The sequence below is a fragment of the Cariama cristata genome, unplaced genomic scaffold, assembly GCF_000690535.1.
Source record: "Cariama cristata isolate BGI_N322 unplaced genomic scaffold, ASM69053v1 scaffold5315, whole genome shotgun sequence".
Taxonomy (NCBI): domain Eukaryota; kingdom Metazoa; phylum Chordata; class Aves; order Cariamiformes; family Cariamidae; genus Cariama; species Cariama cristata.
The window spans coordinates 840-16743 of NW_009616826.1; the positions used below are offsets into that span (position 1 = coordinate 840).

General features: G+C 42.0%; 1 protein-coding gene across 1 annotated transcript; it reads left to right on the forward strand.

Annotated features, from left to right (window-relative positions):
* Positions 1-7629: 7629 nt before the first annotated feature.
* Positions 7630-15697, forward strand: LOC104161764 (chromosome unknown open reading frame, human C2orf71). Its single transcript, XM_009700300.1, has 2 exons — positions 7630-11396; positions 15568-15697. The coding sequence occupies exons 1-2, from the start codon at positions 7630-7632 to the stop codon at positions 15695-15697; spliced, it is 3897 nt and encodes a 1298-aa protein (XP_009698602.1).
* The last annotated feature ends 207 nt before the right edge of the window (positions 15698-15904 follow it).

Here is a 15904-nt window from a genome sequence, read left to right on the forward strand (position 1 = left end):
GATAGTAAGCATGATAGCAGATGGCTAGAGAAAAGCCAAGGTAATTCTTCCATTCCTTAGAAATGTTCCATACTTCAGAAAAGGCAAAGAAAAATTGTAATCCAGGAAAATGCAGGCCTCTATTTTCACCTCAAGGGTGCTTTAGAAAAAGAGTTTGAAGTATAACCAAAGACATGGATGCAAGTGAGATCAAATGTCAGCTTAGGATTAGCAGTTGATGTCTGCCTTTTCTATGATGCTTGATGTTCTGGGCAAAGGAAATGTTTTATGGCGAATAGTGAGTAATGGACTTCAGTGAAGTGCCTGAAATGGAAATTATTACCAATTCTGGAGAAGACTAGAATTTATGAGAACTTCAACAGAGGTTAAGCGCAAGCACGGGGGAAACAGCGTTGAGTAGAGTTGAATGGAAAGTAGTGGGCTGAGGGAGGTTACCAATGACATCCTGGGGTATTCTTGGAACTAACCTTTGTTTTGTATTTTCCTTTAATAATTTCAGCAGACAAAACGGCAAACAGATGAGACAAGAAACAGAATTGCTGTTAAAAAGGAATGAACTAGTAAGATTGATGTATGGGATCATCATATGGAAGTGACTGAGGAAGAGAAAGAGGTGACTGTAGCAACAGCTACACAATGAGCATCATTACCAATACAATGCAACAGCATAAAAATCAAACACTTCTCTTAAGATGTGTAACGGGAGAGTTGTGACAGGAAAGTGTTCATGCCAGCAGGTTCTGCCATCTCCTTCGGAAACTGCACGCAGTTCTGACCACCCTTCTTTAGTGACAGGCAGCTAATCTAGCATGTCCAGAGATGATTTGCTAGCATAGTCAGGGAAAAGAACCATCTATTTTAGGAGGTTATCAGAGCATGGCTTGTTTAATGCAGCAGAATGAAAGCTGAGACAGAGGGCATGGTTGCCATCTGCCATAAACCGTGGAAAATGGTGTGTGAATTCAAAGGTAATGTTGAATATGAGGATAAAATTGTGCGTGAATACTTTTATGATAGAAAATAAAAGAAAGCACCTCAGAAAGTATCTCAGGTTCTAGAACATCCTCCTGGTTGGAGCAGTAAAGGCAAAAAACCCCAAACATTTTAGCTCAGAGTGAATCCTGTGACTTACTGCTGCAACTGCAAAGGAGACTGGACACCATTGCCTGACATAACCCTTGCTTGTCCTGACTTCCAGTCCTGGGCCCTGCAATGGAAATTTTTAAAAGAAATCTTTAAGCCTCATTCTGTACCTTTTCCCAATACCTTTTCCAGCCACTCCTACGTGGCAGGATATGAGTACAAATAAAAGTCTGTTCAGCCTATCCTGTCTGAGTCATTTGGTGCTGCCATGGGCAGCAAAGTTGCTGAGCACCTGGAGAACTCAAAACAATAGGCTGCAGCAGCTCTGACCACCTCGGGAGGAAGATGGGGAAACAATGCTTGTGAGCAGCAAGCCTGTTTTAACTAAAATATTATTTCACTTCTTGTTTCTCCTTTGGGCAGAAATAGAGCATTACTAACCAGTTCCTTCATCTTCACAAATCTACGTGTCAGAGGAAAGGGATCATTTAAATGGCTTTGGAAGATATTGCAGCTTCAAGTAGAGCCATTCTAGAGCAAGGATTAGAGCAGCAGAGAGGTTCTGAAAGTGAGCACGCTTACGTACCACTTTTAGTGCGGCTTCGGAACAGCAAGCATGTTCAAAAGATGATGGATGCTCCAGGAGCTACCCTCAGAGCTGGGCGTGAAACAAGAAAGTTGTGTATAAACCCGCAGTCAGGGCATTTCTCTCCTACAAAAAAGGCTACTGGTCATTGTCAGTCTTTCCAGCCCTGCCCATTATTTCTCAAGGGACATGCCACCCTTCCTCCCTCCAAGCCTCAGCCAGCACCCCGCCGTGTAAATTGCCCTTTCCAGTTTGTGCTAGGTGTGCCAATTCCCAGCTCTTCAGATCACATCCACCGCTTCTGGATCCACAGCCTCAAGCCTAGCACTTCATCAAGAGCCACTCAGCTCCTCTCTCATTAGTGCCCAGGTAGTGAAAGGAGATCACCTTCTCTCCACAATAAGTGCTACACACACACACATGCGTTGGGACTCACACCAGGACGGCTGCCCTGGCACACCATACTGCCGAGTAGCAGCTGCCAGGCTTCAGGCTACCTGTGGGTTTGACATGGTTTCACACCCCTATTGGTGCACACACTGTGGTTTGAGACACTCTGCGAGAGGAAGCCAGAAGGAATGCTGTATTTCTCTCAATTTTCAGGAAAAAACTGAGACACTGTAGATGAGGGAACCCACAGGGAACTGGAAGAGGCATGAGGCTAAATAGCTGCACTCTTTTCTATAGCATCTTGAGATATTTTTCAGGAATAAAAATGACCTGGACCTCACTTTTAGATCCCAAATCAACACTACCACCTTCCAGTAGAAATGACAGAAGCCACCGCCTGCCTGTTAAATTGCCAGTCCCTCACCTAATAGGAACTTATTTTCTTTGAAATTGCTCCACAACCACAAACCTGCTTCTGCTGTGAGAACTGAAGTAACCACTGCCTAGGCTAATGAGGCTCTCTCCTTTTAATTGTCTAGATTTGCATGACTCTGGAAATCTATACTTAAAGCTTTATGCTGTTTCACACAATTCTTGGTCCTAACTATTACCTTTTGGCAGTCACTGTCTTAACCATTGAAACCAGCAGTGAATGTATTAGTTATGACAGATAGCAAGCTTTTAAATACCCATGGATTTCTTAGCAAAGAGAAACTATGACTAAGTGACCAGAATACACATTCCAAAAATAATAGACAAATGTAAATATATCTCACAAAAGTACTGCTGACCTCAAGTGGTCATACAATTTTTCTCGACTACTTTGGGTCATCTGAGTGTACCAACAGCCCTGTGCAGGCAAACCCCCCAAACTGACTCTCTTTAATTTTCTACTTACATTTCTTCCTCTGTTAATTCCTTTATAAAGTATTTTTGCTGGAGAAGGAAACCGGTTTCGTACCCATTTTCAACAACTGTTTTCAATTGTCCTGCTGATGTTTTTGTTTTTTGTTTTTTTTTTTAAAAAGGCTGTTTCTGCAAAACAGGTTTTTGAAAGCATTGAGTTCATATTTATTGTCTCGTGCAATCAGTCTGAAGCAATTTACTTAGAAATTAGAAACAAAAAAAAAAGAGAAGGCATGAGTTCAGCTTCAGACAGCCAGTTCTGAAAAGTTTATCCTTGACCCAGAATCAAGATGAATTTTGTCTTCCATTTGCACCATTCACCACTAATAAAGGCTCTGTATAGACTCACTGATTTAATTTAGTTCTTTGCAACTAGATTTCCTTCAAACCATGATATTCCTATTCCTTACCATTGTCAACAAGTTTCCACAAGGGAAACAGGATGAAGGTTTGTAAGTATTTCTGTTAGCAATTACAGAAAGGAGTGAATCTACTCCACCTCCCAGAACAGTGTCAGCTCTGCAGGAGAAGCCGAAATAAAAAGCAGCAATTTCTTATTTATTTAGTGATATCTAGGCCAGCAATATGAACAGCTCCTTAGCTATATTCAATTTGCTGATACAAAAGAAGAAAAAGCAGTTTCTTTCAGAATAAAATAGCTCTTTAAAGTTGTTTTTATCACTCAAGTTCTCCATAATTCCTCAGTGAGCAGAAATTCAGTTTCCCCAGAAGTCATCCACAAATACAAACCTTAAATTTTTAAGACCCGGTATAAACATTTATGCACATTCCTCTTTTAAAGCTTGCAACCTCTCAAAAGCAGTCCCTCATTATCATTTTTCCTTGTTTACATAATTTTTAAGCTTATGTTACTAGTTTCACACTGAAATTCCATACTGTTTTTAACCAACTGACTCTTCCTTCGTGAGGCCCTAAAATCCATCCTGGGGTTACAGCATTGGTAACACCTCTGGGGTCTGAGTACCGCACATCTCCATCCAGGTTCAGGCCTTATTCTTGCCTTTTCTAGGGCACTTACAGTGTCACTTTCAGACTAGCCTTTGGTTTTCATCATCTGTGGCACCAACTATGTCTGATAGGGTTTGGACATTTAAGTTCTCCCCTCGAGGAGTGCTACGTGACCAGGCAGCTCCCTCAAAATGAGAACACCGACAATTTTAACAGTAGGAAGAAAGTATATGCAAGGAAGAGCAAAGGCAATTTACACACAATCCACATGCAAGAGAAAGCCTCCTTTAATCCTTAATTATCTTATTTTTGCTGCTTTCCTAAGGTCTGTTCCTCACACACAGTTTTGTGTTCATCTGGAGTACTTGTAAAATTGCTCGAGTCATCAAGTACACAAGTAACGACACTTGAGCATCTACTTAAACATGACCAACTGTTTCCTTTTCAATTTGTGTTCTGCAAACAGTAGCACTAGTAAACCAAAGTACATTACTATAGTAACTGCACTAGGAATGACATCAACATATGGCAATCAGAAGTTACAGATTACAAATTCATCTCATCCCCTTACACTGAAAAAATATTTCCTTGTCATTCTCCTCATCAATATTCTCTTCTACTGCTGTTTTTTATCTAACTTGCCCATTTTGTCTTCTCTTTCATTGCATGACCATGAGACAAAGCATTTTCCTCAGCATTTTCCATGAGGTAATGCATTTGGGTTTTTCTAAAGTTCCTCAGGTATGCAAAGCAATATATAACTACTTAGTAACAAGAATATTGGTGAGAAAAATGCAGTTTCGTAAGCAGTTGGAAACAGGCACATCAAAGTTCCTGCTCTCTCACAGAAGCTAAAAAATTTGACACAACATTAAATAGTGATATTGCATATACATGCAAACTGCAATTAAACTTAGGATAAAACAGATGCCTTGTTAAAACACATTTTCTATGAACATGGATCTCTATTTAACAATAAATAAATAATAAATTGAATATTGGTTTACTATTAATATTTAAAATAATAAATGGCTACACAATAATCACAAACCAAGATTTTGCATTTTTTTTAACCATGCATCTATTTCCTGTAAGAATTTAATGCATGGCCTGAAAATAACTAGAAAAAAAAAAAACCCACAAAAGTGACATGACTGTAAAATCAAAGGAAAAAGTGAAGAAAAAGAACTTCCCAAATACAACAAACAACTCACATGGAGTTAATTGTTAAAATTCCCAGTGTGAACAATGGAACTGTTGGAGCTGCTTTTTGAAGAAAAGTCACAAGGATTTTACAGCACAAATATGAAGCAGCTACATAAAGATGTCTCTCAACTCCCACCGAAAACAGAAGAGGTGCACTAAGGCTAGTTGCTTGATCTACTGTTTTCCTTGACTTACTGTGGAAGGCTATAGCATCCTGACCGTTAGGATCATTAGGATGACACAGCTGCCTAAATCTGCTCCATTTCTCTTCTCTGAACACATTAGATACATGCCTAAAAGGGAATGCAGAAAGAGCTGGGACTATTGTGTAGAAACCACATTGTGGTGAGACACAGAAGCAGCCAGAGCATAAACTGCATGACTTCCAAGAAGCAGAGCCAAGAAGTAATTACCTGATGCTTTCTAGAAAAGCATTGAGGGAAATGACTATGCCATCATGTATATTAAATACAATTTATGTCCTCCAGAAAAATTACTTTAGAGAAAGCACAGAGTTTTAAAAATTTTCCTGGGAATCCCTGTCATGCCTTGTCCCCTGTAAAACAAAGTAATTTTGCTGCCACTGTTAAACAGAGAAAGAGATTTGAACAATAAGGCTACAGAGAATAACAACTTTCCATGCAGATGTTCAGCAATTGCAGTCCAGCACCAAGGAATGAATAATGTAAGCAGTTCTTTAAAGTCTGAGAATGTTTTATAGGCTTGAGAGCATGCAAAGATTTTTGGGAATGGGACAAGATACCCGTGACCATGCGGTCAGAAATCACATTTCTAGAGAGATGCAGTAGGCTTCTAGCCAGCATTAGAGTTGGCCCCATTGTCTGTAACCTTTGTGACACTGAGAAATGGACACCTTCAGTAGAAAAACTGCATCTGAAAATTGAAAGACAAATCCATTTAGGCCAGTCTGAGTAATGAAGAGGGAAATTGGGGGTGATTGCTATTATCACCCTCATCTACATCCTGCCCTTCGTTAAATAAATAGTTGGAAAAGATAACTATCTTCTGCTTCATCCCGTTCCTACTTTGGCTTCTCTAATTTCTCTTTCAGAGAGGTATTATTCTTTTCTGACCTCAGAAGTGATTCAAACAGTACCTTTTTTTTTTTTTTTTCAGAAATGGGTCTATATTTTTAATTTGGTACCTTTTTTTCTTAGAGTTTTAACCCATAAAGTCTTGCAATTAAGAGAACTAAACCCTGGCCAATTTAAAAGAAATAAAGGTAAGCAAGACACTTTTGTGACTTCGATTTTCATCCCAAGACACTCAGAGGAAGGAAAAAAATGAATTTTCATTTAATTTTTTTTAATCTGAAATTCTACTTTTTAGATCCACTAGATGCAGACACCATCTTAACAACATATGCAAAACTTATTCTACAAATACTGTTATTGTGCAGTTTGGATTTTCAGGTTGGGAAGCTATCTAGAAGAGGAAAAAAATACTCTCCAAGAATGATCACCTGAGGGGAAGGGAAAAAAAAAAAAAAAAAATCTTGTTTGGAAGTTATAGGAGGAAAAAGTAAACAGCTTGTCACTTGCAAGTAGGGGAAAATTTTTAAGACCCTCAAGACAGAAGGTCTAACAGGCATCTCTAACGCGTTTGATTTCATGTCTTGTACTCTCCTGTAGGTACGTCCTTGGTCAAGGTCACCTTTCTTTTGCTTAAGGAGCATCTAATGGCATTTACACACCTGTTCAAATAGTTTCCCTTCAAAAAAGCTTGAAAATACAGTCTCTTCCTTTGGATCTCTGCATTCAATCGTATGTTATGTTTTTGCAGCAAGGGAAAAAAGGAAGGACAGGTACCAAGTCCTTTTGCCTCCCAATATAGTGCAGAAAAAAATCTGCCTTTATAAATACAACGTGGGTGCTGACTGGCTGCTGCCCGCTTACCCTAATGAGCTTAAAATCTTATTTGTAGTGGACATCTGTTAGGACAGAAGTGAGGAACACAAGTCCTCTTAATCCATTAGCTCTAAATCCAGCAGAGCTTTCACACTCTTTTTTAAATTGAAGAAAAAAAACTGAGTTGGAATGTACAATGGAACAGTGCACAACTTCAAGAGCAGATCCTAGGCAGTAAGCACTGAGATTTCGAGGCAACCAACAATGAAAACTGACAACAAAACTGGGATTGTGATGGAATACTCATGAGAAACAGGCCAGTCTGCAGTTCGGGATGAAACAGTGAGTTTGATTCTTTGTTGTGTTTTCCCCAGTTCACGTGGATTTTTTAATCAAAAATAAAGGCAAAGACAGAGAAAGGAAGATCCTAGGCAGTAAGCAGTGAGATTTCGAGGCAACCAACAATGAAAACTGACAACAAAACTGGGATTGTGATGGAATACTCATGAGAAACAGGCCAGTCTGCAGTTCGGGATGAAACAGTGAGTTTGATTCTTTGTTGTGTTTTCCCCAGTTCACGTGGATTTTTTAATCAAAAATAAAGGCAAAGACAGAGAAAGGATGGGCTGCACACCTTCTCACAGTGAGATTGCTAATACTATTGCAAGAAGTGGTCTGAAAGCTTTGAATAAACCCAAAAGTATTTTGCGTATTGATCCAGGAGATAAAGGAATCCCTCTGCTGGTTAAAGGTTCGTCTTGCTACAATATTGATGAATTCCACCAATATGGAATCCAGAAGAAAGACTACCTGAGAGAAAAGGAGGATAAACTATCAGAGCAAGACAAAAATGATAATTTGCAGTTATCTTCCAAGGTTTATTCAGATCCCCAGATTTCCAGGGAAGACAAGAAAATTGAGAGGACAGCCACAGATGCTGAAGTCGTTATGTCCGAACTGATTGAGTCTCAAAAACACATCACTGAGGCCATACAGATCAGAAAGCAAAGCTCCTGTGAATCAGAAGCATCAGTTTTCACTTGGGATGACAAGAATGAAAGCAATGCAAAGCAAATCCCAAAGAAAGGAAAGAAGCAAAAAAATCATAAGCTGGCAAAGCAAGGTCGACCTAGCAAAATTAAAGAAAAATCCATTTTGGCCCCGTGCGAGACAGAAAAAAAGGTAGATTTCCCAGAACTGCTGGTTAAGGCTCATCAGAGTGCGTATGCCTACTTAAATCCCAACCTCTCCAAGTATGAAACTATACTTCACATGGCCAACCAGGCTACCCAAACTCAGCTCTTCCTACAGCAGATGGTAAGCTTTCTCATGCTTCGCTTTGATGAAATCAATCAGCTCTTGGAAGAAATTGCCAATGATGGGGAAAATCTTCTCAAAGACGTAGGTAGGAATCTGGCATGGCCAGCAGAAAAAGGTGATTTGAAGGAGCACCCTGATCTTCTGCAACAACTACTGCAGTACACGGTGAATAAAATGCAGTTAGTGAGTGGGATGCTGGCCTCCCTCACCTCTGATGCCCTGCAGGAGACATGCAGCTACCTGCAGTCTGCTGCGAGCAACTTGGAAGGAAAACTGAAAGCAAAGCAAAGCTTTGATGAACGCCTGCTACAGACAGTAAGGCTGCTTGAAGCCTCAACAGTGGGATCCTCTCAGTCCCACGGTGATGATAGGACTCTCTATTCTGAGGACAGTGGCATTGGCGTGGACAATGAATCCCTCAAAGAGTTCAGTGCTCTCAGCCAGCATGGAGGACAAGCAAGCTGTGATTCCTGTACACATGGACATCTGTCCCAAAAGCATGCCAGAACAGTGGAGCACGTGCGTAATGGGATAGCGTCACTGGGCACAGCTGCATCCCATGACTGTGCACTTGAAAGGCATTTTAAAGATATATTTTATTCATCCATGCAGAGTAGGGAAGCAACCTCTTGTCAGGGTGGAGTACCAGAAGGCATTCCTACCATGCCCCAATATGCAAGCTTGAGCAAAAGCCATTCCTATAACTCCTTCCAGTCTGACTCCACTCAGGAAGGTGAACATTTCAAAATCTGTGAATCAACAGATTTTCCTTCTGATGACGATGACGAAGGAAGCACGCTGGAGGAGGATGATGACAACACAAGTTTATCAGAAATGGGGAAGGATGCTCTACCGAGGAGGCCCCTGTCTTCACCTGCGGTCACCGATAACACACAAAGGCAGTCCATCAAGAGGACAGAGAATGCAGAGACAGAGGAAATTATTCTGAAGATGAAAGATGCCATCAGTGAAAAAATCAAGTTCGTCCCAGCTAAATCTGAGCATAAAGAATGGATAGAGGATGAGAGTGGAAGAGCAGTCCTAACAACGAGGCCCAGTACAGCAACGGGCAGCCAGAAAACCTTTGGGAAACAACGACGGTCCAGGTCAGAGGAGTCCCTCAGAAGCCAGGCAGAGGACCCAACACTCCTAGAGCTTCAAAGAACTCAAAAAGAGCTCAGCAAAAGGCTGGAAATGTTTTATGGAAAGAAGGATACAGATAACAACCTGGAGCCTTGGAAATCAAGAACAGCACCTTATTTGCAGGATGAGCAAATTACATCTAGGTCCTCTAGCAAACTAAAGGCGTGTCTCTCAAAAAATTTCATCATCTTGCCTAACCAGGATAAAGTCCCTTTGTTCATGGTTGATCAAAATCCTGCCCATCAGCTGGATGAAAAAAGAGGCAGGAAGCCTTTAAGAACTACTATGCCCACCCAGGAGACATCAGGAGGCAAAGAAAATGAGACTCCTGGAGCACAAATGCTCAGTGGCAGCAGCTGTGCACCCCGACAGTCTGTCAAAAAGCTTATCGAAACATTCAGTCCTACTGACGATCTTGTAAAAGCTGCACCTTTAAGATCTTTAGGACCAATAAAGTGCATCAGAAAATTTGGACTTCCAGTCATCCCACCCACCATTCCCTTTCAGAGGGGCCTGGCACCTTTAAATCTTAAGCATCGTATTTCACCAGTAGAAGACACAAACCCTTCAAACACCAATGGAGTTTCTTCTGGCTTTACAAATGCTTTTCTTCCTGCACCAGCTGCAGAATTAAGCAAGAAGCACACAAAGGAAGAGACTGATGAAGACATTGAGAACCTGCCACCACCACCACCTGAAATGTTAATGGACACTTCTTTTGACTTATCTGAGCCTGAAGAAACTGCAGGAATGGAAGGAAACTCTTCAGAAGATGCCAAAAAGCCCACCAAAACAGAATTTCATGTTACTAAGAAATCACAAGTTTCCCCAAAAATGAAAGCCTCCCTTCAGTCCATTGACTTATTGCCAAATAAAAATACCAGCGGCCCCAGTGCGATCGCTAATAAAGGTCTAAGGAATACCGGAGCAGGGGACGAGAAACTGCCGATGTACTCTCTGGAGCTGAACCCTACCAACGTGCACGTCCCTAGCCAGGAGGAGATATTGGCAACCCAAAGAAAAGAGGCTGCGGATTTGTACAAGCAAACCCATAAAATTATTCCTCTTCAAAATCCCAGTGGGGTTTCAAAACCACACAGCAACAGCTCAGAGAGCAAAGAGCCCAATTCACCTGCGACTTCAGTGCAATACCAGAAGCACGGTTCTCCCGACTCACTCAGGAGAAATGAAAAAGGCTCAGCGTTTGCCAGGAGGGTCTCCCCAACAAGAACTCCTCCTTCTTCTCCACCAACTGAGAAACGGCTTTTCAGCCCGCCGACACGCCACAGACACTCTCTGCAGGCTTTTAGCAACCTGCAACCAAGCTCACCCACCATGCAGAGGAAACCCAGCCCCCCCTCTAGCCCCAGGGTGCCCAGCCCACCCTTGCAGAAGAAGCTGCCCTCTCCACCATCCCAACGGAAACCACACAGCCCTCCCACAGGGCACAAACAAAGCTTACCAACACCGCATCAGCTACTGGGCTCCCCAGCCTACTGCCGAGATGCAAGCCCCCCTCCATTCCCCACTGCCCCCTCCCCACCAACCTCTCCATCCCGCTCCTACAAGGGGCCAAGAGCTGGGCTGGATGCCGGGCACGAGCATCAGCTTTCCTCCTCCAAGAAGGGCAGCAATGTCTGTTCAATATTTTGCCCAGCCACCTCATCCTTATTCGAAGCCAGACCTCCGCTAGTACCCTGCAAACCCACTGCGGAGGTGACTAGCCAGCCTGAAGCTTCACTGCTTTCCCAAAAAAGCAGTCTGCTTTTCCGGCAGCCCAGAGACCGGGCTAGAAAGCTGTCCCTGAGTGCTGCCAATCCTCAGCCATTTGTGAGGAGAAGTTTCTCAGACCGCCGACCAGGGGTCCAGTTTCGTCTTCCAGCTCCTGTAACAGCTGGCAGTGACCCTGCACTTAACCAAGCAAGGTAAGAAACTTTCCACTTTAGGCCAAGAAATCAAAAGTATAGCACTGTGTTGGCTTTCTAAACTCCTGATGGGAATTTAATGTCGTTAAGAGATTTCCCAGAAAAGTGCCCTGTTCATCTGCAGAACAAATGGCTCGGCTAAGATATCATTGTAGTTGGACTAGATGATCGTTGTAGGTCCCTTCCAACTGAAATATTGTATACTATTCTATTCTACTCTATTTTCTTGCCCCGGATTTCAGTAGACTACCAGTCTGAATAAAGGGAAGAGTTAACTTTCCATGGCTTGCTCAAGCCTTACACAGCTGCTGTGACAGGCACCCAAGGGAAAATTCAGCATTGGTTTCATAGCACAGAACTCCTCTTATTTGAGTGGGGGCTAAGGACATCGACATTCAATTCTTAAAAGCTCTGAGGTAACCTTCAGGTCATAAACATCTTTAAATAACCATGAGGAGGTAGGCTGGGACCAAGAGGAAGGGTATCATTCCTAACAACAGCCTCTAAGCCAGTAAACTGTTCAGCTGAAATCTGTATTAGAATGTTTCAAATCAGCTGGCAAGAGTGACGGACAGATAATGTGTAGGCAAGGATCTGTAAGGACGTAATTATAGCTTGAAAATTTGAGCTTCTCATGTAGGCTTTCAGACCTAGGTGCCGATTTCAAGCCTGAGGAGTCCACTGCTCAAGCCCAGTTTTCAAAGTGGAAAAACCTCCCATGGCTATTGGAGATTCATTGCTCTGAAAAAGTCAGTTTAAAGTCACTGAAGCATCAACAAGTGCCAATTCCGTATTTGCAACCATTGGTGGCCATTTTTAAAAAATCTGAGCTTAGATTTAAATTTTCTCTACCCCTTCAAAAAAAAAATTAAAAATAAAAAATCACAAAACCAGCCAGGAAACAGAAATGGATATTTGGGAATACTCAAAGACCAGTGTAACAGCCTGGAATTACAAAGTATTGTTATTCTACTTTCTTAGCATCTTAGGATGTTTAAGTCCATTAAGTTCTAAGCTATGCAAGACGATTAAGACCCTTCTCAGGTAACCTTTCCTCATGTGAGAGGTATTTTTGCTCTTGCCACCAAACAGCTGAAATCCTATGAATTGTCCCCATGAGCAGGGATTGCAAGACCAACCCTAACAGGAGATAAAGTGACACTTTTAAATGCACAAGCACTGAGTGCGTTGTGAATACAGGGACAGTCATGGATGCTGAAGTCAGGTGCCCAGGCGTTCCCTCCCCAAAGACAGAATAAGGACCATTTCCCACACTGACAGTAAACGAACGTGCTGAACAACACATGCCAAAAACACTGGGAAATGCAAACTGTTTTGCATTGCCTGTTCTCATATTGCATTATATTCTGACATTTGAAGATTTCCTGAAAGTCCTGTACATTATTGCTGGGGTTTCTGTTGTTGTTATGTACTGTGTGGTCAGTTTTGTCTTCACCAGTGTGTCCTAGCAGAAATAAATGTTTTCAAAAGAGGCTTTATGTCAAACCTTGCAAGACAAAAGCCCTGGCAGTTTTATGGATCAATTTTACAGACAGACTATCATAAATTGTTAGCTAATTTATGCTTCAGTGGGGTGTATTATCTTTCTATTGTAGTCTGTCAGAACATAGAGAGTAATATAAAAAAAAAAAACCACTGTAAATAAAATCAACCCTTTTGTGAAAAAAACTATACATCCTAGTGTTATGATATATAGCATTTTGGAAGAGCGACATATATCCTGAGGCAAATTCAGCTTACTATTTATACCAGTAGACATTAAAAGTAGTCCTACTGAGTTGGTCCAAATTTATATCAATATAAACAAAAGGAAAATTTAGCCCATTAATTACCACATGCACTGATTTAAGTTGTAATACGCTACTGTGTGTTTTCTTACACTCAAAATAAGCTGCCTGGAGTAAACTTACAGACCTTGCATTGAATGGCCTACTACAAATATCACAGCAAATGTGGCAACAGGCAGAAAAAGATCATCTTAGGAATCAGCACATAGCAAAAGGTCCAAGAGCCTCTCTCATCACTGCTGGTCGTCTCCTCTTGCTGAGGACTGAAGCAGCTGCCACAGCGGTGAGCACCAGATCCCCATGCACAGATGTTGACCCCTGCTCTTATAGCAGATGCCATAACATCAAACCACTGCGCTCTGATCCATCTTTCTTCTTCAAGTTCATTATGCAGCCAGGGCTTCCTCTGCTTTGTAATTCATTCAGCTGACAGAGGGAAAATTCAAAATGCCTCCCTAAACCAAATGTTGTATACCTAAAACTCCTCATTCTGGTCATGCTTGCATCTGATCTCAAATTCATAAGCTATTCCCACCCAGCTGTCAGTCTCCTTTCCTTCATTCCTTCCCTTGCTCTACATCTCCTCTCCAAATATAACAATGCGCTTTTTTTTTTGTCTGTGTAGGGTTTTTCTGTGTTATTAGCAGCTTCAAGCACTAGTCACAGAAGGGAGAGGAGACAGTCAAACCTGCAATACTATCCACTTTTTTATAGGTAAAACATTTTGAAAATCAGTGAGTTAGCCAGTTTCTCCCATGTTACCAGACTCCGGAATATATCTCTCCACTTTTTCCATGCCCAATTAAAACATGAATTTGCTGAGAAGTAGATTGCTGAAGATAATCTGGTAGGAGCTTGTACAAGCAACATGTTCCTCATCAGGCATCTGAGTCCCCTCTCCACCCACCCCATTTTAGCAGAAATACCAAAAAAAGAGGTGACTTCCATGTCATTTTGCTAGCTAGCATTGCCGGGCATTAAATACCAGTGTTGTGCACAGATTTGCGTGTCTCCTGCACACTCACTGCTCCCCTAGAAGGCAAAAAGCACCCCTTTCCCAAGCACATCTCCTGCCAATCCTGTGCTCTAAGGAATATCAGGACTGAAAACATGACCAGCCCTAACTAGGGCTGGAGCTAGAGCTTTTGTGTTTTGTCTTAGGGTACCTGGACAAGAGTTTCAGTTTTCAGTGCTCAAGTCAGTACAACTGGTTCCCAGTTGGACAGCCTGTGGATGGACAGACTGAGCTAACTTTGCTAGTGTCTGAGCTTGGTCATTTGACAGCAATCAGCAGTTATTGGCTTCTTATCAAGGCATAACATGTACAATTGCTCTGCTTATAGAAGTCCTGTTAATCTACAATAGGATTTCTGTGTATGCAATTAAATAAAATAGTATTTTATTAAGACTGCTAATCCTCCAAGAGGTAGAGCAGAGATAGAGGATTAAATGCTATGGTCTTTAAGATATTGTTCAAGGAGGGCTTGAAAATGGACTGGATTGACTGAATCAGGCCCAAAGCAAATAGCCCAAGTGAGGCTTTCTGCAATTGGGGGATATTTGAATCTGGATTAGTTTCCTGACTGGTAACATAACACAAACCTCTTCATTCATCAGTTCAAATTAAAGTCCTAGCAGTCAGAATAGGAACATAACAGCTTGTCTGTAGTTGAAAGCTAATTCAGTTTAGCAGTTTATGTACTTAAAATACAGCAATGACTCCCAGATAACTCTGGAATATTTCCCCTTGTTGAGCTTAAACCACTTTAATTAGTTACAGCAACACAGGGCACATTTCAGCTTGAAGGCCCGTGGCATGAGATATTCATGAGTAGCTCCACTGCTATAATCAATCTTGATTCATAAAGTCCCTGTGCCCCTAGAGATTGCCAGTGTGACCTCAGGAACATCATTTACACAGTTCTCCTGTCTGCAGAGTGGCAGATTTATACCACCAGAATACCCATCCCACAGTCACGTTGGCATACTCAGCAATCACTGTAACCATGCTAAGCAGATGCATAACAGAGGCAAGACCTTTCCTCCAGAGGAGCCTGGAACAAGGCTTTTCACTCAAATCTGTCTCTATCTGCGAGTGAACCCAGATTCACACTCATTCCCTGTTAAACATACAAAATGTTTGCTTCCCAAGAGAGGTTTTGGGGGGGGACACTACAGTGCATTTGGCATCACAAGAATAAAAGCTGTATATTGCATATAGCAAGTATGTATACAGGAGGAGACAAGGAATGACATAGTATCATGCAGCATTTGTGCTTCGTCGGTTAACGCGGTCTAATCAGCACTGTTTTAAAAAGTCATGATTCATTAGCCTCTTAACTTAAGCATCTTCCCTTCTGCAGCTTGGAGGAAAGCCCTAGAAAAGCAGGCGACTCTTGGAACAGCTCTTGCGTTCCTGAAATCAAAGAGTCCAACAGATCAGCTTCCCACCCGGAGCTCTACGTTGTGGGCCAGGGGCTGCAGAGGGACTGACAACAGAAGCACCCGTGACGGCAGAGGCACGAGCAAGGCCAGAGTCCCCAGAGGGAGGAAGCAGCCTTATCCAAGCCTCCAAAACACAGCTTCATTTTTTGCTTGCAAGGAAACACTGTAATGGCATTGCATCTAAAAATCCAAACTGGCCCCAACAATCTAATGAAATATCAGCAGAGTGGTAGCCAGCTGCTTCTCCTTTGGATT

Bases quoted from the DNA above. Each gene is read 5' to 3' on its own strand.
- LOC104161764 (XM_009700300.1), top strand. From the start codon at position 7,630: ATGGGCTGCACACCTTCTCACAGTGAGATTGCTAATACTATTGCAAGA. The intron at 11,397-15,567 runs GTAAGAAACTTT...TCCCTTCTGCAG, and splicing joins CCTGCACTTAACCAAGCAAG to CTTGGAGGAAAGCCCTAGAA.